The sequence below is a fragment of the Phocoena sinus genome, chromosome 10, assembly GCF_008692025.1.
Source record: "Phocoena sinus isolate mPhoSin1 chromosome 10, mPhoSin1.pri, whole genome shotgun sequence".
NCBI classification, from domain to species: Eukaryota; Metazoa; Chordata; class Mammalia; order Artiodactyla; family Phocoenidae; genus Phocoena; species Phocoena sinus.
Window position 1 is genome coordinate 72,534,509 of NC_045772.1, and position 26,521 is coordinate 72,561,029.

At 33.3% G+C, this 26,521-nt stretch overlaps 1 protein-coding gene across 1 annotated transcript in view; it reads right to left on the reverse strand.

Annotated features, from left to right (window-relative positions):
• MUC19 (mucin 19, oligomeric) overlaps positions 1-20,064 on the reverse strand; it is a 97,423-nt gene extending 77,359 nt beyond the window's left edge. Inside the window, exons 1-21 of the mRNA XM_032646955.1 lie at positions 20,038-20,064; positions 19,556-19,616; positions 19,210-19,307; positions 17,154-17,364; positions 16,368-16,490; positions 15,820-15,943; positions 13,995-14,130; positions 12,671-12,763; positions 11,970-12,054; positions 11,656-11,793; positions 10,799-10,948; positions 8,441-8,535; positions 7,876-8,002; positions 5,532-5,778; positions 3,398-3,450; positions 3,204-3,304; positions 2,813-2,964; positions 2,364-2,502; positions 1,229-1,333; positions 940-1,134; positions 112-351 (exon numbers count right to left, since the gene is read on the reverse strand). Of these exons, the coding sequence (XP_032502846.1) occupies positions 112-351; positions 940-1,134; positions 1,229-1,333; positions 2,364-2,502; positions 2,813-2,964; positions 3,204-3,304; positions 3,398-3,450; positions 5,532-5,778; positions 7,876-8,002; positions 8,441-8,535; positions 10,799-10,948; positions 11,656-11,793; positions 11,970-12,054; positions 12,671-12,763; positions 13,995-14,130; positions 15,820-15,943; positions 16,368-16,490; positions 17,154-17,364; positions 19,210-19,307; positions 19,556-19,616; positions 20,038-20,064 (2,700 nt within the window). The remainder of the gene's footprint in view (positions 1-111; positions 352-939; positions 1,135-1,228; positions 1,334-2,363; positions 2,503-2,812; positions 2,965-3,203; positions 3,305-3,397; positions 3,451-5,531; positions 5,779-7,875; positions 8,003-8,440; positions 8,536-10,798; positions 10,949-11,655; positions 11,794-11,969; positions 12,055-12,670; positions 12,764-13,994; positions 14,131-15,819; positions 15,944-16,367; positions 16,491-17,153; positions 17,365-19,209; positions 19,308-19,555; positions 19,617-20,037) is intronic.
• Between the last annotated feature and the right edge of the window lie 6,457 nt (positions 20,065-26,521).

Consider the following 26,521-nt stretch of genomic DNA (forward strand, 5'->3'; position numbering starts at 1 on the left):
ATTTCTTTTCACCATCGGTGCACAGAAAGCCAAGATTTTTGGCATCAAGCACAGCACCTGAGTACCTGAGAGTAAAACCCGTGCCTGTCATTGCTCTCAGAGCCCCACTACCTTATTGTGGCAGTCTCTGAAGGTGCTGTCCCGGATGATCTCACATTTCCGCACGGCCCAAGCTTTACAGTATGGGTTTGAGTCACATGGGAAGGTTTGAGCTACTGTGTCTGAACATTCTTGACTTGTTTTCCAACTATTTCCAAATTCCAGTGCTCCAGCAGCTACTGATGAGTATCTCGTTGTGAAATCATCCTTAAGATCGCCATTGTTATTTCCACAAAGACCACACACTTTGCCCTATATAGATCAGAAAGGGAACTTTAAAAGTGAGTTATGCTAGAGATATATAGAGAGATAGATAGGTATGGATAGATAGACATATGATAGAGATATTAAGATTGTGTATATTATAAATCTATTTTAAATTCCAAATTTTGAATGGAAACCAGAATCTGTGGATAAGATTCTGCTCCCATTTAATCCAAGATATCCTACATTTCAGTATTGACCAAGATAAATGCCTTAAGAATTTAAAAATAATTATATTCAGTAGCTTCAAATCATACAGGAGTATACTCTTAGGTTCTTAGAATATTTGTTCCAAGGATTACATTAATTCTATCTATACACCAAGCAACCACATATGGCTAAACTAGAATGCTTCAGGTTTATTGCATTTATTTTTCACCAACTTCTATCATCTTTGATTACATTTAATACTTCATGTAAGGTTGAATAGATGTGGAACCTTGTTCTATAACAAAGACTACTATTCTCCCACTTTCCACATTTGAATATGTCTCTAATCTTCAGCAGCAAAAATGATTTTGCTTCTATTGTTATTTGCTTCTGTTATATTATTATATATGAACGTGATATACATACATTCCAGCGTGGATCCAATAACACAGAAATTCTTGTATTTTTGTCCCAAATTATGGTTATTCCACTTAAAATTTTCAAAATCAAGTACAGGCCAACAGTATGAACAGAGTATGAATTTCCACTGAGTTCACATTCCTTACTTTCTGTAGTTTTGACTGCTGTGACTTTACCATCTTGCAAGACAATATTCTGATCCTATAAATGAAAAGATAGACTTACAAAAACATTAGTTTTATTTGGCGGTGCATAATCTGAGAGAAAAAGAAAGTAAAGAGAAACAGTACTGTACCTGAAAAGCAACTATAATTTTTCTTGAGCATGTAAGCCCATCTTCACAACACGGGATGCTTTCAGTTAAAATACGGAATGTGCCATTTTCACGACCACAATAATCCTTTAAAAATTAAATGTTAATAATAGTTTATTTATATCAGGGACATGGAACTCAATTACAATGTTTGCATCAGACAAACATTTCTTAGACAGTGACCCCTTATAATCAATAAATTACCACATGTTTTGTTATGGAATTTCCAAAAGACAGTGGTGTAACTGTGTTATGGGTCTGTAGCCTTTGCTGAGTCCAAACTAGTTAACTTGTTTTGACTGAGTCCTTTTCCCATTACCTCTATACAAGTTTAGAATTATACCATAGATGTATATATATTCAAATTGTGTAAGTCTTAGATTTATTTCTAGGCTCTGCAAATAGCTAGATAAGATGTGGGGGCTTTTTCCTCAGTGATTTATATGAAATTTGATATTCAATCAAAACTAATGCAAAACAATCCAAACTTCACCCATTACATGTTACTTAGGAAGCAGTTTAGGTGTATGGAACAAGTATGAACTCCAGAATCAGACAGATCTAGGTTGAATATAGCATTTTCTGCTTAGTAATTCATGTTGCTTAACCTCTCTAACCCTCAATTTCATCTCCATCATAGGAATAATAATATAAGCCTTTTATATTTTAAATGATTGAATGTAATAAAATACATAAATTCGTTTTGCAAAAAGCACTCAAGAAAATGTAACTGTTATTGCTGATAGTGCTGTTGTTAAAATAATGACACCTAACATTTATTGAGCATTTAGTATGTGCGCCAATATTTTCTCTACTTTGGTTTCAAGTAGGGGCTATTTCCATCCCCATTTTATAGCTGAGGAAACTGAGACACAGAGAGATTAAGGAATGTGCCCAAAGTAAGTCATACATCTGAGAAATGGCAGAGCCAGGAGTGAAATCTAGGTCTACTGCCTCCAGACTCATTTTTACATTATGTTACATTTTACTGCCTTTGAGAAACATATAAGGGGCCATTTTTTTTTAATTTCACATTTTGAGAATAAAATACTCCAGAGTTCATCTACAAATAAATAATAAGTAAAGAAAAATTGTGATAAAATACACTTGCAATTACCTCGATAAATGAATACTGGCAGAGACCATCAAAGCTGTAACTTTTTCCATCAAAAGATCTAACATGACCTTCCCCATAGATATGGCAGGTGGTTTGACATTCATTTTGTGTACAGTTCCAAGATCCTTTTATGCAAGTACTAAAGGAGAGCAATGATACAGTGTGGTAAGTATATTACGTCAAGATTCATATACTCATATGGTTTTTGTAAAGAAGCACAAAACAATGCTTCATATTGGTTTAAATTTTGCAGCTTCTTCATTATCTGATGTTCATTGTACATAATGCTATGTAAAATTTCTATTTTAAAGATAGCTTTTTTTCTAACTACATTTGACCATTATTTTTCAAAATATCCCAGAGTATGACTTCTTTCCCATAAAAATCAGAGCAGATTGTCCCCTTTCAAATATCCAAAACAAATAAAGTAGTAATCTTTTATTATGCACCATTTGTTGCAGCCAACCGAGGTGACACTTCCTTGGTCATACTCTTGTCCACCAAAAGAACATGGGCAGTCATCAGGGAAGACACAGTTCCCTTTAGAATTTCGAACCATTCCTACGGGACAGTAGCATCCACGCTTGCAAGGCAAGTTCTCCTACAGAAATAAATATAAAATATACACCATGAGGCACTAGTCTAAATACATCACATTATCAGTTTTAATTGACAATGCAGAAATATACCAAATATACATTTAGAGTCAACATTTGACAAATCAAAATGACACACAGAAAATAATATGACCTTCTAATTACTTTTCATTGATGTTTTAATTTCCTTCTTCACTGAAACAAAAGTTTTTAAAAAACCAAACTCTAATGCCATGTTACTTACTTCAAAATTAGGTATGTTCCGAGTGCTACAGGTACTGTCAACTCTTCTCTGTGCCTTAGGATTCCTACAGTCAACATATTCAGCCCCTCTAGAACAATTCTCTGTGGAACAAGGGAAGCTGTTAATCAAGGGCCCCTTGGTCTGCTTATTTTAACCAAAGTAGATATCTTAAGCATCATGATTTCAAAACTTACGTAGTGTTAAATCAATGGGAGTCTGGCAAAGAAGAATTCCATCTCGACATATGCTGGAAATAAAAGAAAATGATACTTTTTTTTTTTTAGGCTGTGCTGTGCAGCATGAGGAATCTTATTTCCCCAACCAGGGATCGAACCTGTGCCCCCTGCATTGAGAGAACAGAGTCTTAACCACTGGACCGCCAAGGAAGTCCTGGAAATGATGCGTTTAAATAAAATTCCAATGACAGCTTCTTAGTACACTGTTACAGCAACTTTAACCTCTCATTCATAAACCACCTGTTTTATCACAAATAATAAGACCAATGAGACACAGTCCCCCAGAAGATGCATAAAATGTACCAAATTATAAGATATAATCCTGTATGTATTATAGAAATGTACAAGCAAGGTTCTTATGGACATACAGAAAACTTCATGGAAAAGATGGCTTGATCTTGATGGATGAGTAAGATTCAACAAATATTGCTGATAAGATGTAAAATGTGACAAAGGAAAGAACAAGGTATGTTCCAATGACTTGTTTGATAGAAGGCAGGATACATTACAGGGAGAAGTACTGGAAGTAAGTTACGGCCAGATTTCAGTTAGTCTCACATGCAAGTTTGTTTCTATTCTTTTTTTTTTTTTTTCCGCGGTACGTGGGCCTCTCACTGTTGTGGCCTCTCCCGCTGCGGAGCACAGGCTCCGGACACACATGCTCAGTGGCCATGGCTCACAGGCCCAGCCACTCCGCGGCATGTGGGATCTTCCTGGACCGGGGCACGAACCCGTGTCCCCTGCATCGGCAGGTGGGCTCTCAACCACTGCACCACCAGGGAAGCCCTGTTTCTATTCTTTAAGCAACTGTCACCATAACAAAAGTGTTTGAGCAGCTAAGTGACACAGTCAGAATAGTGCTATAGATTTGATATTCTATTGGTAGTACAAGAAACTTGAGACAGAGACAGAGAGAGACAGGGCAAAGAACAGCCAAGTTAGCTCTCACAGTAGTGCCAATAAGAGGTCTTAGAGGTCTGAAACAGGATAATGATGAAGGCAACCATAATTTGGAGGTGCTGGCCTAAGTTTTATTAAAAAGGTAATGTACGGATTCCCCAACATCTACAGGGAATGTATCATTACCAAACCCCAACCAAATGTTTTACATATTTGATGGAAAAGAGTTGATACGCATCCTTTCCTTTAAAATGACCAAGAAAAATTATTCATAGCTAAGTGATATCTTTATGGAACTAAAGAAAAGAGAGAAGGTGCATCCAAAGTTTTTTTGAAACAACTGCTTCAATTTTGCAGTTATGTTTTTAAGAATTGCTATTTATGTGTATCGAATTAGAAATGTGGATAGACTACTTTGCCCAGACTGCAGAAATCACAACCTTCTTATCCATTACAAAAAGTTACAATTCTTCAGCACCTCCTACTTCCCAGGAACAAAGTTCAAACTCTTGAGTGTGCCTTGGTCACTGCCTTCTTTTCCAGCGTAATCCTGTGCAGCAACAACCTGCATGTGCAATACTTTTTCAAACATTTCCTACATCAATTCATTCTGTTTACTCCACTAGAAGTCACTCTTCACAACTCAATTTTGTCTGGAAGATTCATCCCTTAGGAAAACTGAAATGCTGGTCTCCTCTGAGAAGTTTTTTATCTCCTGCAGTAGCAACTGGCCCTTTTTGGTACCATATGATAGTATACAAACCTCCTTGCAATATCTGAGTCCAAGACAATGCTCACTCTTTGTAACTCCAGGGCTCAGCACAAAACATGGCACACAGTAGATATTTATTGAATAACTCTTTGTTGAATGACAAATGCTGAGAGACAACTAGGAAACATTGAATATAAAATCATTTTGCATTGTCTGTATGTAGTAGCTTCTAGAATATTTTTTCTACTGTCATTTAAAACCAAACAAGAGTGGGATAAATCAGCGATGGCCATTACAGTGTAGTGAACACTCTAGGTAAAAGAGGTAATATCAAACTTTAATAAGAAATACAAAATTTTAAATATGATAGGTCTAAAGAAGACTTCATACTAGCAAAAGACTATTTCTCTGAAAAGCACAGTCCCTTGATTTCAAAGTCATAACAAGTATATTTGTTATACTGACATATAAATGACATACCATTTATTGTCATCAATATGGATGAGTTTGCCTGGTTGTATGACCTCGTCATTTATGTAGCAGTCACACTGAGATTTTGGAACACAGTTTCCTTCATTAGTCTGGTACATTCCATCAGGGCAAGTGCATCCATCAACTAGAACATCTTTCATATCACAGCTCCTATCTCTCTCTGACAATGATCGGCAGGAACTATTGCAGGTTTTAACATTGTACCTGAAAACTAGGCCACTTGGACAAGATTGATCTGTTGGTATAGGGAAAAATAATCAACATGTAAATAACCAGGAAAATTAATAATCTTACCTCAAGTTGATGTTTATAGGTATTGTAGTGAATTAATCATAATTGAGATTATGAATAATAGAGGAAAAGGTACCTGTCCTTTTTTCATTCTTTTTTTCTGTCATTATTGAGACACTACTATAATGTTTACACATTCTGCTGAGAATAAAGCCCATAAACAAGATAGGCAGAACACTGCTCTCCTGTAGCTTATATTCCTGGGGAAAGGACAATTGTGCTGCATGCTAAAAAAGCAAGATAGGAAGCTCTAAGTGTGTACAGCTGGGAACCTGCACTTAGTGAAAAGGAGGGGGTAGATGGACAGCATGAAGACAGCCTGGAGAAAGGTAATTCTATGTCTGGTAATTCTATGTCTAAATTACAAGAGAGGGAAATTCTTTCAAAAAGCAAGTAGAAGAATAGAAACTATAAGCCCAGAGACAAGTAGCCTTTAGAACTTGCACGACCCTTGTAAGCAGCTTGGTCTTTAGCCTAAAAGCAATGAATTGCCATTGAATTGTTTTAGACTGGAATGTCACATGATCAGGTTAGTTTTATTTGGTTTTACTTTAAAGATTATACTGATTTCTCTGCAGAAATTGGATTAGAGGGAACCAAGACTGGATATTAAAGGAGGTTATTGCAATCACCCAGAAGTAAAAGTGACGGCTTTTGAACTAGGTTGGTGGCAAAAGAGATGGAAAGATATGAATATATTTGAAAGAAATTTTGGAGGTGGACTTGGCAGACCTTACTGATTAACTGGATATTGGCTATGCAGTATTAAGATTTATCTATAGAGATGTGTTTCTACAAAAGTTTTTCTTTTTTGTAAACCAAGTACTTCTCTGAAGTCGTTTTTGAATAGTGCAATAAACATTTTTTTCCATTAAATGAAGGATTTATCAGCTTTCTAATAAGAATTTTTTCGCTTTTTCTTTACTGAGTACAGTTGATTTACAATATTGTATTAGTTTCAGTGTACGACACAGTGCTTCAAAATTTTTATAGATTACACTCTACTTTATATTTATCACAAAATATTTGATGCATTTCCTGTGCTATACAATATATACCTGTAGCTTATTTATTTTATACATAGTAAATTTGTACCTCTTAATCCTCTACCCTTATATTTTCCCTCCCCTTTCTCCATTGGTAACCACTAGTTTGTTCTCTATATCTGTGAGTCTATTTCTTTTTCGTTATATTCACTAGTTTGTTTTATTTTTCAGATTCCACATAAAAGTGATAACATACAGGGCTTCCCTGGTGGCGCAGTGGTTGAGAGTCCGCCTGCCGATGCAGGGGACACGGGTTCGTGCCCTGGTCCGGGAAGATCCCACATGCCACGGAGAGGCTGGGCCCATGGGCCATGGCCGCTGAGCCTGCGCGTCCAGAGCCTGTGCTCCGCAACGGGAGAGGCCACAACAGTGAGAGGCCCGCGTACCAACAACAACAAAAAAAAAGTGATAACATACAGTATTTTTTCTTCTCTTTCTGACTTTAGTGTAATAAATATTTTAAAACAAAATAAGATTTTTTTTCTGGCCACGTGGCAAGAGGGATCTTTGTTCCCTGACCAAGGATCCAGCCTGTACCTCCTGCAATGGAAGTGCAGAGTCTTAACCACTGGACTGCCAGGGAAGTCCCCAAAGTAAGATTTTGTAAACATAGTAGTTGAGCCCTTAGCTTACTAATTTATTTTTTCAAAATAAGTTATTAATATTTGACTATGAGTTAAAAATGCATGTCAGAACATTATTTATATTTCAGCATACAAAAGTTGAACAGAAACATATATTTATATATAAATGCATATATATTCTGTTCTTGTTAAAATATGAATGTATTTAATCAAGATAGAAGAAATAAACCAAGAAGTAAATATGCAAGGACTGCAAAAAACATATTTTTTGAAAAAACATAAAATCATCTTTGAAAGAACAAAGTACAGACTTGTAAATACACATGCTTAAAGTACACCTAGACACACACACTCACACACAACTGTTGTAAAATTGAGAAGAAAGTAGAGTTATCTAAAGCATCTGCTTACCACAAAGCCCAGCCCTCCATCCTATCATGTAAGTTTCCTTCTCAGCACATGCTTTCACATAGTTGCCTAAAATCGTGCACAGGCAGTCTTTACTATTTTCACAAGTACAAGTATATTTTTTGCATTCCTTTAAAATAAGAAACAAATTTATATTACATTATGAAAATATTCAGAACAGGAAAACTGTGTATAACAAATCAGTTCACAACCACTCCTCTTCCCTGAAAAACGTATGTCCTTGAAACTTTTGGAATTACTTCTTTTCAAAAATATACAAAATAGCAAATCAATTATTAAATGAGTTTTCCAAGAACTTAGAAAAGACAGAAAAAGAAACTTATTCAAGACTTTTCTCATTTGGGGTTATTTTCCAGTACCTCTTTTTGTTTTGAGTTGGTATATCTAACAATTGAATAAATTAGTATAATCCAATGTTAAATTTAAACATATATCTTAATCTACTGACAATGGCTGCTATTTGAACATTTTTAATATCTCATGCTGCTTTTAATATATTATCAAAATATTTCTCAAAAAAAGCTGTTAATATCAGACCCTCACATACCTCTTGATATGGTTTAGGGTCCACAGCTGAATGGCAGGAAGCAAAAGGCCCACTCAAATCAAGAAGAATTCCACAGTGCCTTTCAGCAAACCTTTCTGGAAGAAAATTAATGAACCACATATTAGATCAAAAATGTCATAATTTTTTGATTAAAAGAGAAAGTGTAAATTTTTAACTTTTGTCTTTATTAAAACAGTTATGTTTTGTTTTTTTTTTTTTTAAAGAAGATGTTGGGGGTAGGAGTTTATTACTTAATTAATTTATTTTTGCTGGGTTGGGTCTTCGCCTCTGTGCGAGGGCTTTCTCTAGTCGTGGCAAGCGGGGGCCACTCTTCATCGCGGTGCGCGGGCCTCCCACTATCGCGGCCTCTCTTGTTGCGGAGCACAGGCTCCAGACGCGCAGGCTCAGTAGGTGTGGCTCGCGGGCCCAGCCGCTCCGCGGCATGTGGGATCTTCCCGGACCGGGGCACGAACCCGTGTCCCCTGCATCGGCAGGCGGACTCTCAACCACTGCGCCACCAGGGAAGCCCCAACAGTTATGTTTTTAAAGTGTTTTGCTATAATTTGTTATCACTATATACAAAAATAGCATGATATAATCAGAAACTATTTAAACTTAGAGGAAAATCTTTATTAGCTTTGGACTTTTATATTAAATCAGTTAACATTTTCTGAAGGGCAGTTTCTATATAAAAATATGAATAAGGGAACCAGAGTATTTATTTATGTACCTTTTAATTTAAAATACATATTTATGTCAAATTATGAAATGTTAGTACTATCACCCAAGTAGGTCAGATCAGTGTTTCTGAAGGTCATACATTAGGACAACCAATATCAATAATTCAGATATGCTAATTTTATTTTTAACTGCTTAATTGATATTTGGTTGGTTTATAAATAACTAGTCTCAGATTAAATTAACAGAAGAGAAAATTCACAAAAATAGCATCTGAGTAGAAAATGTTTTGCTCAGTGATTTGCAGATTCTTAAGGATGATGACCATGACTAGGACAAACATTACTAAAATTTTTTTTAACTATTTGTTGATTGACCTTTAAAAGTTACTGTCACCAGGAAGCAATAAAGGAACATGACTGAACCTATTTAAAGGACATTGAGGCCAATTATGAGGCCAAACTTGCAACCAGGTTTCACTGTTTTTTTGTAAACATTATTAACATCTTATTAAAGTATAGTTTAATTTTCTGTATTTTATTTTATTAAGTTATATATAAAACACTGAAAATTGAGTCATTTACATATCTCTCAAAATTGTTAACATATAGTCTGCTTAACATAAATTGGCTTGGTTTCTATGAGATATATGTTTTTTACCTATGCTCATTTTTTTCATTGCAACACCCACAAAACAAAATAACAACAATTAAAACCGTGAAATATGTATTACCATGTTGATGTTAATGCATTTACCAGCTCATCTTTTAAATCAAAACGAATAGATGAAACTTTCAAAAGGAATCGCTTTAGTAATTTTTAAATATTATTAAAAACTGATCAGACGTTTGTTTCAAATATGCAAATTAATTTAGAAATAACTAATTAACATATTATCCTAATACATCTTAACTTACCTTCCGTTGCATTCCATTACTTATGAAAGAAGCAACATAAAGTGAAGTATGTATTAAAATCAGCAATACTAGGGGAACAATCAGAGAAAGACTTGGACTCAAAACACTTGGATTACACCTTATTAAGAACACCCTATCTAAACTCCATTATCACCATCTACATTAATGGAGATAATAACCTCATCTATGTCCTTCATGAATATTTGTGGAAATAAATTGAACTAATAGGTATGAAAGTATTTGGTAAGCTAAAACATGAGCTGAATCATACAAGTGTACAGTTTTCCCATTAAGATCTATATTTGAGGTTTGGTATACATGATGGCAATGGTTAGGAGACCTGGATCTAACTATAGCTGCATCATTAAGTGTCTCAGCAGTTACGGTGAGTCTCACTATTCAAAGAAATGATGACTTCTACAACTAAATAAAATAGGAATACTAATAAACTAAGTGATAGGTAAAGTCTCCTCTAACCCTATTATTCTATAACCATGGAGAAAACTGTATAAGGAGGAAAAGAGTAAGTACAGAAAAAGACAGCTGTGTCTTTTCCTCCCTCCATTGCCCAATGAGACATGTTTTCTAAGAGTGTCATCAACCAGCCCGATTGTTTCTCCACTGTTCCCCCTAAAACTGGGATAGTACAACAAATGCTAGCTGAAACCAGGATTATCTGGTAGTCTCATATTATTACCAGAATAAGTTTATAATTCCAGTACCAAATATCTAATTACAGAGTTTGATGTTCAATTAACATTACCTTTTTCTATACTGACGCATGAAGCAGTGTTTCCTTTAGGACAAGGCATCATTTCCCAAGAATTAGCAAATGCCTGAGATGTCTTCTCTAATATATTCTGACTTGACATGAAATCATCCTCTGCTCTGTTGTTGTAGGAACCACAGAGTCCTGTATAGAGCACAGAACAAATTTTAGCATTTTCTCATCTTCTTTTTGGATTCATATTCAGTTCTTTACTCAAATCAAAACATGTATAAGCCACCTGAGAGTATTGTCTTTCTTATCTGGACCCTTCTGACCCATGAGTTACATTTTTTTTCTGTGTATAAATGTCACCTTCTTAAGCAAAAGTATATTGCAAAAATTTAGATGGTTTTAAATGAGTAACTGTAGGATTTGCCGTCGTTTCTTTGTTTTGTTTCATATTTGGACAGTATGTAAGAGCTGATTTCTATAACAGAAAAACTCAGTAAAAGAAATGTAATCTATGAGCAGAAAGACAAGTTATAATAGCTTGTATTTGAAACTTGATTTTCAAAGGTTTATATGTATAGTATTTTCATTTATTCTTCTACAAGTCAAAGCTTTAGTAACATATATTAGCAAAATGAAATAACAAAAATTATCAAATCTCACTTAATAAATCCTTAATTTAAAAACCTTAAAAATTTTAAATTGTTGAAAACCATTAGGAAATAGATTTTGTAATAAATAAAGCTGTCCTCACTGTATGTTAGAATTATTTTACTGCAATATGGAAGGAAAGATTAAGTTAAAATGCCTTATGGTCTAATGTCATTAATTGAGACAACTGAAAATTACACTAGATGTTTACAAGAGCGCCTTGGAAATAAAAACATATCTAGACGACTTACCTACGGTGTCTGTGAATTGGTTGGGTGGCATGGAAACATATAATTGCATCACAGGAACAATTTGTATTTGCAGTTTTCCATGAAAGTATGTTTCTGCTTGAAGGTATGAGGAAGATGCATTGGAGATCTGTATTTTTTCTGTTAAAGTAATAATTTATATTAATAGCAACAATTGACATATTAAACAGTTTTTGATTTCTTAAAATGCTTTTATACTTTAATAGATTTTAAAAAGCAGAAGCATTTAATATCCTTAAAGATTGAATAAATTAATGCATTTTATATTTATTTTAAAATGGTATTATTAAACTTACCTGAATAATAATAACCTTGATTTCTAATCTTGTCATTTGTGACTGTTCCATCTCTATTGAATATGTATTTTTCAACTGGAACAGACTAATATTTAAAACACATTGTTAGTTCATATTAATTTACAATATTAATTCATTTTAGTGTAATATATGAACCTGAAATTTTTTTCCATAAAAGTTTAATTGTAATGGATTAATTTATAAATATCTAAAATATAGATCATTTTTAAAGCATTTCTTATATCAATTCTTTGAGGAGAATTATAAAGGACTTTTCATCCCTGATTTGTAGATGAGGAAGCCAAGACCCAAGAAGGTAACTTGGATTTCCAAAGGTCGAACCACTTGTAAGTACCAAAGATCAAGCTAGGTGACCTCCCCACCATATAGGTCATCTCCACTTAAAATGATAATTCCAAATACATGAAATTCTAAACAAATATAAATGTCTTCTTAAATGGGCCATAGATTTTAATAATCGAATAAGCACATAAGGCTGACCTGTAATTAGCACATTAGTTATGTGTCTACGTTAATTTTGATATACTTAAGGATCCTTGGAACTATCCAGCTCTTCCAGAGACTTTACCAATCTTATTTATGCTTTGAATTTACACAGTAAAACCTCTCTTTTACAACCTGAAAATTCTGAATTTGTGGAGTAACTGATTCAATTTTGCTTTAGGAATCTGATTACTTACCGAATTCAAGAGGAGTGTAACACTATTTAAGCACGTTCCTGACTGACCACTTGGACATGGACGAAGCTCAACACTAATAGACCAATCTTTATCCTGTTAAAAAATGCATTTCATGTAAATGTTTATTAAAATGTCATTGAATATATGCTATTACTATGTGATTCATTCACAATGCATGTTTGCATTTCAAATATGCAAAAGGCTTACATCTTATCATTCTGCTCTGAAACTAGAAACCTAGTTCAGTCAATGGCACAGTCTAGGATTGGCCAAGAGCTTTACAGATGGTTCAAGTTTCTTGCATCTAAGACTATCTAAGTAGTCTATAACTGGTGGATTTTCATAACATTATTTTTTTTTCTTTTAGCTTTACTTTTCGTCTTCTCCACAGGAATTGTGCTGCATTATTGAGACTAATAGGACTTAGAGGGAACATAGCTTGTTTATTCTCTGGAAAAATCCATGATGTCAACTTAAATCCAATGAGAGAGGTATTTAATTTGTCAACCCATAATAAAAGTCATGCCAAACATTGACTTCCAGTTTTCATTTCAAGATCTAGGAATCTCTAATCTATAAGAAGCAAATATTCTATATATTTTTACATATTTCCCTCTCACTTTGCCCATCCCCTATTCTCATGGATTATGTGAGGAGTATTACAAAAAAGGAAAGAAGATTTGGAAAACTGACCTTTGATAGCAGCAACTACATTTTTCAGATTACTGGTCATTGACCCACATCTCTCACTTCAGGAGTCACAAATTCTGCTCATCTTTGTTTCTGACCAGGAAGATTCAGTAAAATTTCCTGTTCTCATGCTAGCTAAAGGTACAAGCTACGAAATAGAATCCCCCTTTTATTGAACTCCAGATTACTTAAAATTTTAATATTGAAAAGAGTTTAAATGTAAGGATAACCTCTATCATACTGTTATATTATAAAAACTAAAAATAAATGTAAAAGAATAATGATGAAAGAGGAAGATCCTTTATGGAATGTAAAAGTTAGTTTCATTTGAGGCATTAATGAACACATGCAAAGAAAAGTAGAAAAAGGAAAACTTTTCCCGGTGTATTTAGAAAATTATTAGCAATGAAGGAGATTTTGATTGTTTTTGTTTATCAAGAATTTCTAAGGAGCACAGGTAATAATCATTGTCAATGTCAATATGTGACCGAAAGCAGATACTGAAATACATAACCAATGATTGAAGGGATGTTTGTTATTTTTAATAGTAAATAAAGATGAAGATTGTGTTTTTAAATGGCTAAGAAATAGTTTGATGTGTCAGTTTTCTCAAGTGTTGTAGACTGTTACGTACATGGATGGCCAAAAAGTGACAGTTTCCATGATGATTGTATTTAACACCATCAAAGGTGGTAATCAAACTTCCTTCCACCTTACATCTTCCAGGACATAACATTTCAGTGCAAGACCACTTTGCTTCTTGGCATGTGCTGTTAAAATGCAATGGTTATGTTAAAGGTCATCAATTATGTTTTCTCTATGGTGAAAATAAATAACACAACATTAAAAAATCATAACTTAAACTACGACATCTAGTTAAGTTTTCTTACACTATTTTCATCCCCTACCCAACATCTCAGCTTTGATAAAATGTCTCATTGACCATGGTATCCTGGTATTTTAAAAGACTGTAATTCCATTGACCAAAATAATAACTTCTGCCTGCATTAAACATATAAAAACTTGTAAACTGGATTTCAGGAGTTTGTTTAAATGGAACACATTTCACTATTAGTATTAAAACACCTGTTACATGCTACATTATAGACCTGCACTGTCCAATATAGTATAGAGACATAGCTACTGATTATGTGAAATGCGGCTTGTCAGTCCAGATTGAAATCTGCTGTAAATGTAAAATACACACAGACTTCTAAGACTTAATATGAAAAAAGATTGTAAAATCTCTCAACATTTTATACTAATTTCATGTCGAAATGATAATATTTTGGATATGTAAAGTACATGATTATAATTAATTCTACTTGTTTGTTTCTTTTTGCTTTTTAAAATGCATCAACTAAAAGTGTTAAATTATATATGTAGGTCATATTTGTGGCTCACATTATATTTCTCTTGGACAGCACAACTCTACACATTCAATAAATCATAGCTCTTGTTATTCATAATTATTATTAATATATTATTACCAGACTAACAGAACATTGCCTATTTATTGAGAAAATATTACAGTATTAATAATATATTAGTTTTCATTTAGTCAGTTTATTTCCTTACAAGGACACAGTACATTCTAGAAAGTCCTCTGAAGTCCAGCAGATATGTGGAGTTTCAGAGAAAAGGCATAATGAGGAACAGGGAAATCTGTCTGGTCAGAATATTGTTCCTGAATGTGAAAGGAAGAATCAAGCTATTCAACTAAAAGAGAAATAATCTACACTAACGTTTGGCACATTAAAATCCTATCTGGAGGTTTGGAGAGCACTGGTTTAATGGGATACAATTAGCAAAGTTTATATTTTTGTTATTGCTGTTGCCTCTTCTTCCCTTTCTCCCCCTCACCCCATTCCTTTCCAGCCTTCCCCCAAATTTGCAAAGCAACTTTATTTTCCTTATGTAACGTAGTAATGTGGATAAGCTTTACACCGATACTTCTTGTGGCCAAGGTGACAGAAAGTACCAATAAAATGTCAAAAGTATAGAATCTAAAAAAAAAATCCTATCTGGATTAAATGCATCTTCACCAATGTAGCCTCATATAAAAATTATTTGAAAAGTGTTGGGTTGTTTCTAATTGTATATTTTTAAATATTCTTGGAAATTAGCATATTGTTTCATTATTGTAACCATACTTTTGTATTATGCTTTGCTCTGTTTTGCAACCACCAATCGGTTTACTATTCAAAACACTATTTTAGTTAGTAAAAAAACATTGTCTTTTAAAGATACAAAGAAAGCTCATATATTTTACATAAAACACAAAGCTTTCCTCAAAAATTGAAAGACAGAATATCAACACAGAAAATGCCAGAAGTTTGCTTTTTTTTTTCTGAAAAGTTTATTTTACATGTGGATTTAGGGAATTACTTCAAATTACATTAAAATATTAGTATTATGTCACTATCAATAAAATGTAGACCAAAAGCACACACACATACCACTGAGAACCACAAGAACCTTCACGGATTTCTCCTGACTGATACACCTTTCCATTAGATTCACAGGGACAATCAGCCTTCAACACGCATCTCCCTTTCTCTCCAATATCATCCAATAGATAACCTAGAGTATATTATATAAAGTTAATCTTGAAACTATATAAACATCAGTAAATTCTCAAGCAGTGTGTTGCAAAATCACTTTTGAGGTTGTTCTTTCAAGTGTAAACATGCACTTAAAAATGATAATTTCTATTTAAGAAATTTGAGAACTGGCAAGAGTATAGACAATTTTCGGAGCCACAGAGCAGTCCTTTTGAGCCTAATACAGAGCTAGCGAATCATCTGTGTAGTACCATGGCCCTCAGGTATTGTAGAGACAGAAATGCACATTAACTTTAAAAGTCTCTCTACCCCTCCCCTGCAGTATGCTAGAAGGATGGATTATAAATAGATAATAATTTATTCATTAAATATCTTGTTAGAAACAATATCCCACTATAACTGAGTCACTTCATTTTCAATTGTTTTAGTGTAAATAGTATTACCTTCTGGGCAGGTGCAGCCACTCACACATTCAACGCCTTGAAAAGGAGCCACATTAGAACAAGTTGCAGGATTTGAGGGACCACATTCTTTGTAGATATGTTTTTCTGGGCATCTAGGTTTTTCTGGAGAAATATAGAAATATGTATACATGGAAAATAAATGTGATAAATACATAATATTCTAATGTGGATCTTTTCAAATGGGATTCTTTGAGTCTACTTTTCAAGATATGTCAGTTTTTAAAGATATTCAGTACTAAATTATGCCAATTTCCTATGCATTATTTTATGATACAATATTTAATTTGGAGGAAATGTATATTATATAGTATCATTTTACCTTACTTTGAAATTGATATTCTATTTGTATTTTAACTTATAAAGACTGAACTAAGTATAAATGAAAAGTATATTCATATTTGTATGAAACTCATTTAGGTTTTCTAATTTTCTGAAAAAAATAATTACTCATCAACATACTTTTGATAACTTTTTCAGTTATTTTTTACAGAGTTTTTACAGAATTTCACAGAATTATTCATTTTTCCCAGTGACTTTTACTAATTATAAAGTTCCAAATTAAGATCTTAACACAAAGCACTTGTAGCAAGTAACCCCACAAAATGGACCTCAGTTTCCTCACAGGTACGTGTCAGAGACAAGATTATGGTCTCTGAGGTTTCTTCCAGGGCTTAGGCATTTGAGAAGATTACTTTGAAACACATCCCAGCTTTAAGTGCTATAGAAGCTTCCTGATTTGGAATCTACAATATATTTGAAACCTACCACAAACCACATCGGGATCGTCTCTCCAGGATACATAGGTGCCGGGACCATCTGATGAACAGAGGCGGGACAATTCTGCATAAGTGTCACAGGTGGATTTTTTGTCTCTACTTTGGCAGTACTCATCAATGCAGATCATTTTGTAGTTGTTGGATAAAGTGCCAACCTTTCCACATTTCTCAAAGTAGGTTCCAATAATTTTGTTACAGTGCTAGGAAATAAAGCATGAAGTTTTAAGAAAACATAGGAAAAATGGAGAACCAAATGAGTATTTTGGGAAAGATAAATTCAGAAATTTATTTTGCATAATACCCTGTAGCTTTGACAGGAAAATTCTTGAACACTGGTTGAAATGGGGAGTTTTGAATCATTACATTTGGTACAGTGACTCCTAAAAGAAAACTTCACCTCTGATACTTTTGATTGCTATATAAGGACTTCAAAATTTGTTGTACCTAAACTCATCCAAAATTTCTCTAAAAGTGACATGAAGTTTAGAACTTGAGAAAATGAAAGGGGTGAGAAAAGGAAAGGTTGTCAATGTCAGAGATTGGGATGGTGAATGATTGACACCACAATACACAGAGGGATATTGACCCTTTAACTGTCAGTCTGCTTATATTTGATGAGCAAAAAAATAAAATGGACTGATTCTGTGCTTTCTTGGTGGGGGCCATGTGAGTCTGCTCTGGAAACAACATATCTGTTCTCATGTTGTTTAAGGAAGTAAAGACATATTGTCAAGCACAAAAAGTTCAAATTTCAAAATATTTTAATTACCACATAGCTTTTTGCTATCTTAACTATGTTTGTTTTCAGAGAAATATAAAAGCTACTAGCAAGCAAATAACACAGTTTGCACCAATTAAGCCCCAGGACAACTGATAACATTCTCCAAGTGAGGTATAAAATTAAGTGAAACGAAATCTTCAAAGATTGTTTTTTTTTTTTTAATGTACTATACTTTGTGTATATTTCTTATTAGATTACAGGTTTCTTTGGAGCAAGAAATAGAACTTTATAATTTCTAGGCTTAACACAATGTCTTGTACATAGTAAGTTCTTACTAAATACACATTGGCTTTAATATAAATTTGTATACTCATTCAACTAACATTTTTGAGCAACCAGGCATAAATTCTCACACACTGTGCAACTACCACAACAGTAAAACCTAATCTCTGTCATCACAGAGCTCAAAATCTCTTAGGAAACATGTGAGAAAAACATGAGGAATTTTTATAGATCATAAGTACCAATGAGTGACATAGGGTAACAGAGGAAAGAGAAAGCAATTCTAACTGCAAAACTCAAGGAGCATTTCACAAGGAAGATAGCAGATGACCTTAGTTTGCTTTGCTAAAAGATGACAAGGTGGTTATAAATACAATACCCATTGTCAATTAAAACACAAGTCTCTTCTACCTATACTATTCATACATATCTTGGTCTTGAGAATTTTGTTCTAGATTGAAATAAGAATATGTGAAAATTCCTTCAGTCATCAAATAAGTGCAATCTACCAAATTCAACATTAAGAGTTTCTGCAAGTGCAGAAAATTCAGAATAAATGATGACTATTTTCAAGTGGTGTAGTCAAAAATATTATCTGTAACTTTTTCAGAAAGAAGGTAAAGTACACTGGAGATGACAATTCAGACTGGCTATCTGGGGCGAAAGTAAGGGAGTGAGAGCAGAAAGTAGTTCTTAGAAATGCACTACAGGGATTTCTAAACTGTAAGAGTCAAGTCAGTCCTTATTAAGAAATAATCATGGAGAGGTGAAGCATGTCAGTTTACAGACCAACTAAAACACTGTTCAAAGGAAATTAGAATTGTTACACTCATATACAGCAAATATCATTTTAAAAAAAAACACTTATTTTAGCATCTACAACTAAACTAAAGCAGAGAAGCAGACCACAGGGACATTGGAGAGGAAGCAATGGCAAAATTCTAATAAGGTCTGAGTATTAGAAAAGGATGTTGGCTATCCAAATTGAAACGAAAGAGAATATTGTTGAAATCTGCTATTAAATGAAATATATATTTCTTACATGCACTCCATCTTCACAAACTTGATAGCTTTTGGTAACAGCTTTGGGACAATTACCAGGAATTTTACTATTGTCAATGTGCTCATTAATATCTTCTCCTTGAAAAGAAAGCAATGTTAACTTCAAGATATTCATTTTATATATATATATATATATATATATATACACATTATTTTTAAGATAAATATGGACTTGACAATATAAATATATTTTTTTATTTTAACAATTTCTCATTCTATAGACAAATGCAAATTGTTAATTGTTGGATTTATCCAAATATGAAAAATTACTTTATAATTTCCTTTTGGGAGGCAATTTTCTTAGACAAAATGCATTGAAATCTTACCTGGAATGCTGTTGAAGTCACCACAAAGACCACAAGTTGGATACTGCTTGTGAAGAGTGAGCTTTAAAAAAAGATTACATGTATGTTTATAAAATATTGAAAATATCTCAAGACAAAGTTTAACCAAACCAAAAGACAGGCCCTCTTCATGTTCAATTTTACCTAAGCTGGTTACTTAGGAATGTATTACAGGGCCTTTTCTAAAGGATTTAGATTTAGAATTTGGCAAGATCCTGACTTCACTTTTACTAACTGTGTCTTTGGGTGGATTATTTAACTTTTATTAGCCTGAATTTCCTGAGTTCCATCATCTGTAAAATAAGATTAATAACCATATTTTAAATATTAGATAATCCTTAGTGCCTGATACATAGAGATTTCTCAATAAATCTTAGCTCTTATTTTCCTTATATTGTATTATTTTATAACTGAAAGTAAAGAACAAAAAGCACAAACTATAAGAAGATCATAGATGGACTTACTGAGAGTTTATTATTTTCATCCCACATTAAAGACAGGATTCCTCTACGGCTATTCAGAACATTATGTTCTCCATATTTCTTAATGTGAATCATTTTATTGTCATATGGTATCTGTACACTGAAAAGTATAAAATACAAGTACATATAAAAGGTGTAAGAACAGTATTATTACAGCATGTTTTTTTCTGGTAATTCATGTTTCTATATTTAGTATCATAAATATAATACTGCTAATGAATAGTAAAGTTTTTTTTTTCTGATCATTTCAGAAGAAGAGACACAATGGCTTTCATCTGATTTTGGAAAGACTTGCAAGGAACAATGAATAAATCTTTGAGGCTTTGGAGAATTGAACAAGAAGAAACTGGTCCATTATAAGAATAAAATGATTAAATAATTTGAAATGTTCACAAGCAGAATACCATGCCTCACTTTCTTATCCTGAAAAATATTCAAATATGTCATCCCTTCCAAATATAAATTGCTACTTCTAAAAACAATGGCCTAAGTTTCAATGTATTGTAAAAGCTCAAATTTTTATTTAGCATTAAACATGCAAATGAAAATTGAAATATTCTATTAACAGTTTTGTTGAATATGCATGTTGCCCCAAATCTAGATACTCAAAATAGTCAAACAACAGAACTACTCTTTTTTTCCCACCTTGTGATAGGAATAAATATAATATCTTATAATCCCACATATAGCAAAGTCTTATACATTTTACAAGAACTTATTATAAATATCAATATGAGCACCAAAATAGGAAGAGTACTATCTCTCCCCTAATAAACCTTTTATTTTCTTTTTGCTCAGGTTACTTCAAGTGATTCTATAGCCTTTATTCAAAACACTGTGACATTTACCTTTCTCCATTAACTAAAATGATATTGCCAACAATAGAGATGACATTACTGTCTACTATAACTGTTATTTTTTCAATCTCACTATCATTGTTTCGTTTGATCTCAATATTGAACTCTCCTCCAGATTCAACACAGTGACGGCAGAAACTATACGTGCATGAAGACTCAAAGGAAAAGACACGGCCGTTGAAATCTTTATATGCTCCTTTGCCCCAAGTAGAAACTTCACCTACAAAATATTTAGGATAGAATATTCATTATTATTTAGAACAATTCATGTAGCTTCTAGTTTCGGTTTTTTAAGTGTTTAGGTACCAAGAAAAAAAATCACTGAAAAGTACTATTCTCACATCCACCTTAAGTCTGTATTTTTCTTTCTTATATACTGCAAAATGTGCTAAAAGTAATACCTGAGTACTTGCAAATACCCAAAGTTGGCTAAAACAAAAAAAGTAAAACATCTTGTTTCCCAGTGGAAAAGGGAAATTGTCTCTACTACGGGAAGGGATATATGGAGGGAAGCTGTGGTCTGTTTGCTCGTTTGTTTTGCTTTTTGTAGAGCTAGTTTTTCTAATGTTGTCTGAGTGGGTTATCATTAATATTAAATAAGTATAAAGAATTATATTATTTCTCTCTATACATATATGTGTATGTACATATGTATATGTGTGTATATATGTTATGTGTATGTGTGGTGGGTGTCTGTGTCTGTGTGTGTGTATAAAACAGATAGATGATGGAAAAAATTTTTAAACCAGTTTCAAATTTTCGATACTTTGAAACCTCATTAGGTACTGGTTGTCTTGGTCATATAAATATGGTTATAAATCAGAGTCATTTTTACTTACCAATAGTTGTGTTTGTTTCTGAGTATTTGGGGGTTGCTTCTGGAATATGGGTTCCTTTTCCTATTCAACACAATGCATAGATTACTTAAATTACAAAATTGACTTTAAATATACAGGATATTTGGTTTTCTACATGGGAATTTAAAAGTTGGTTATTGAAGGCCATCAGTGGGTTTTTTTAATCCTAAATATATAATTTGATTTTGTGACAGCTATGATTTGTCAAAGCCATATGTATGATTATCTGTGAAACCCATATTTTTTCTTGTAGCAATCAGCCACAATATGTTCAGAAATCATTAACAGTTTATTCATTTTGGGTCATGTACAATTAATAACATATGCTGCATTCCTTACAGAACTATATTTTCAACTTCAAAAATAGAATATTTGTAGTCTATTTTTATTGGAAAATGCTACCCAAACAGGCCCAAGATAGATTTTATTAAATCAGCCTACTGTATAATACTAATAACTCAATCATCTATATACAAAAATAATCAATTCTCCTGACCAAAGGGAAAAATTCATAACCTTGAAACTTTGTTTCCCATTATCATTTATTTCCAATGCATGGACCCTTTTATGCAACCAAGTAAACACATGAAGTCTTAGAGCAAGGTTTAGAAGCAAGCAGAATAGAATAGTAACAACAATTTTAAAAAGTGAACATTTTGATAGAATTTTAAAATATTTTTCACAATGCCATTTATGTATATCTTGAGGCCACTTCTCTTTGCCCAGGTTGAGTGATAATAGATTAAATTCTTAATTTATTTATAAAATCATTCTTTAAATACTATATCTAAAATATAAAGGGGAAGTTGTATTGTTTCATTTAGGTTCTATTAAGATATAATTTAATCTTTCTTATTCAAAAAATTGTTTCAAATATCCAATTGGTCATCTAAATTTTAGTACTGGAAGAGGAGAAGCACTTAGATGTTCAATGCTACATGAGAAACACATAATAATATCAAGTCCTAGCAAATCAATAATCAACAGAACATCTTACATATACATTATAAACACTGAACATTAAAAATCAAACTACCTGGAGTGCTGAGTAGTCCAGAAGTACTGTAGTCAGATGAGCTTGTGACATCTATTTAATACAAAATGATTAGGCTGTTTATGTGTATAATTTTATCTGGTAAAATATGAAAAAAATATTTTTAGATCTGATGTATAAACCATAGGTCCAAGTTCAGCAATGGTATGCTAGCAGACTTAAAACCACGTGAAGCTATATAAGAAAAAAATATTATCAACTCAACAACCTGCTGGAGTAACAAAATTATAAGCCTCACTATTAAATGAACTGACACCAAATTACTTTATTCCAGATAAATTGCCTTAAAACTTGTTCAGGGAAAGAGAAAAGGGTTGTGTAGACAGGGCTCCAAGTCTGATATTTCAGTTTCAACCAAACTTACTCCCACTTTGAATTGTTTTACACTTGGGAAACCTAGGTACCATTTCAAGATTTCAACTGAATAAAGGATTCTGCATTCACAGAAACTGGAAGTATTAAAACTATTAATCTAGATGAACTGAGATGTTCAATCTCAAGATGTCTGATATCAAGAGACATTAATGTCTCTGTCCCTTAGTAACAGAGACTGAGAGGATATCTGAACTACCGGCATCAGAGCCAAAGTCTTTATGTCTACCCCCAACAGATGTACTGCCACTCATTCTATCCCCTCCAAGTTCATTGATTCCAAATCCCTGTTGGCCAAAAGCCCCTAATTTGGATTCTAAGTTTCCAGAGCTATCACCAAAAAAGGTATTACCATTTCTCAAATTGGTGTCACCTGCAGAATATAAAATGACTGTCACAGAGTATATTGAAAATATTTTATGATTCAGAAATTTGTATGCACAAATATGAGATATCAATAACTAGATCATTGGAAATGGATCCTTCAGATCTAATCACTCAATTTCCTTCAACTGTTTTGCTACTAAAGTCACCATCACCAAATGAACTCAAACCAGAAGCTCCAAAACCAAATGCAGCATTGCCCTTCCCTGCTCCAAGTTCCTAACTAAAGACCCCGTTCCAACGGATGAAAAAAAATCAAGATGTTATTAAAATTCAATCTTTAATAATTAGTTAGTTTGTTGTGAAATGTTATTTAGAGAAAAGTGTTTCCACTACTTAGTTAATTTAATTAACTTAAAATTTGCCAGAATGAGTCTTTATTGGAATACCTGACCTACTGACATCAGATCCAAGGCCTTTAAATCCAGCCCCAACAGATGCACTGCCACTCATTCTATCCCCTCCAAGTTCATTGATTCCAAATCCCTGTTGACCAAAAGCCCCTAAATTGGATTCCAAATTTCCAGAGCTATCACCAACAAAGGTATTCCCAATTCTCAGACTGGTGTCACCTGAAGAATATAAAATGATCATCACAGAGCCTACTGAAAACATTCTATGATTCAGAAGTTTGTATACACAAAAATGGGATATCAATACCTAGATCATTGGAAATGGATCTTTCAGATCTAATCACTCAATTTCCTTCAACTGTTCTGGTACTAAAGCTGCTGTCACCAAATGAACTCAAACCAGAAGCTCTAAAACCAAATGCAGCATCGCCCCTTCTAGCTCCAAGTTCCCAGCCAAAACACCCTGTTCCAACTGATGAAAAATCAAGATGTTATTAAAAATTAATCTTTTTAAACTAATTAATTTGTTGTTAAATGTAAAGAGAAGTATTTTAACTAATTAATTTAATTAATTTAAATTTTTTCTGGAATGAGTCTTAGTTGGAATACCTAAGCTACAGGCATCTAAAACCTATGGATTCACCCCCAGCAGATCCTCTACTGCTAATTTCACTCCAATCAACTCTACTGACTTCCAATCCCTTTTGACCAGATGTCCCCAAACCAAATGCTAAATTTCCAGAGGCACTGCTACTAAATCCAGCCCCTCTGCCTATGTTGGTGCCTATATGTTCAGCTGTCTGCTGAAATTAAAAAAGATTGTCACCAGGGAATATTTAGGTACAACTTATGAGTCAATACTTTTTATGCACAAAACCTAAAGAGTAGTACTTAGATCACTGGAACTTGATTTTCCAAAGCTCCCTGTTTTATTTTTACCATAGCTTTTTATTTTCAAGATCACTGACACCAACTCTGCGTGAGCCAGAATTACCAAGACCAAATCCAAATTAACCTGCCTTTTTACTATCAAGTCCAAAATCAAAAGACAAATGGAAACTTAAACTGTAATCAGGAGCAATAAACAAAGGATGTAAATCATTTGTGTTTTTTCTTAATAGAGTCTAGATCAGAATTCCTGAGCCTCTGAAGTGAGAGCCAAAGCCAAAGCCCAGCGAGAACAAACTCCTTGCTCTTCTTCCTGTTTCCACCAATTTCCACGTCTTTTAAGATAAGTTGCTCTGACACCAGAAATACCTATATTTACTGTACTTTATTGACCCTCACTTCTGTCACTGACTTTAATTTCCAAATATATAAAAAGTTATTTATCCACACCATTTTGTTTATTAAAAATATAATATAAAACAATATTGAAAACCATTTTGAAATAAAAATCACTATAACAAATTTTAACACTTTTGTTTTGCTTATCACCTCCTAATTCTTGACTGTAGATATACACATTTGACAGTTTCAAACATTCTTGCCTTTTCAAGACAACTAGTTCAAATATGAGTAATAGAACTTAAAAAGTCAAATTCATACAGAAACATGAGACCAAAAAGTTTCTGTTTCTTATGACAAAACTTGGGAACAAGAGAGTTTAAGTGGCTTTACCAAAGTCCACAGAAGGTTAGTAGAAAAGACTGGATAGAAACCGGATCTCTTCATTCCAGGTCCAAGTCCCTTCATAAAAGCATTCAATCTATTGTCCCTTCTAAAAGCATTCAATCTACTTGCCTCTTCACTAAAATGTTTAAATTGATTTCTGTTGAAGATAACACAGATCCTTTAAGAATCAAACATAGTTTAAAAATCTTTCCCATGAGTCCCTCCAACACTAAATCTGTATTGGTCAAAAAATAACCATCAGTTCCTCCTTTGCTAATTGATTACTTTTTCTGTCAAAAGCAGAAACTAAGAAACAACTTAGAATACTTGTTTCACTGGCAGCAGAATTCAGAGAACAGTTACATTCATTCATATTATACAAGAAATTAATCTATACACATTGCTTGAACTAGGCCTTCATTATAGTTTTGAATGTAACATTCCCTCCCTTCCACATATCTTTCCATATATGATTCCACACAGTGTAACTAGGGGTGTGCATGGCAACCAATTTACCATGAAGTTTGAGAGAATTCCATAAGAAAAGTGAAGCACTAGGTTCATTTAAGATAAAGTTTCAATATATTCTATAGAATATGAGCAAACAATTCACACCTCAGTGTTGTAAACAAGAGCAAATATCTGTGTTAACTTATTAGTCATACTGAGCTTGTCAATCCCAAAACAGATGACTGAACAGATAGGAAACCTTTGTGTCTTTCCTGAAGAGATTTCAACCGTATCCCTACACCTAAAACTGCTTCTCTCTTTTCAGTTATCACCACCTGGACTCAAATATTAAATTTTAATATAAAATATTGAAGTTATCTTCTTCACTGTATCTCCTTCTTTCCGACTTTTGCAGAGGTACAAAATACAGAAACTTCAGGGACCAGGCAAGTAAAGGAAAAGTTTGAATCAGCCAATAGGTAGAAGCATATTGAATCAGAGAGGACATGCCTCACCGAATGAAAA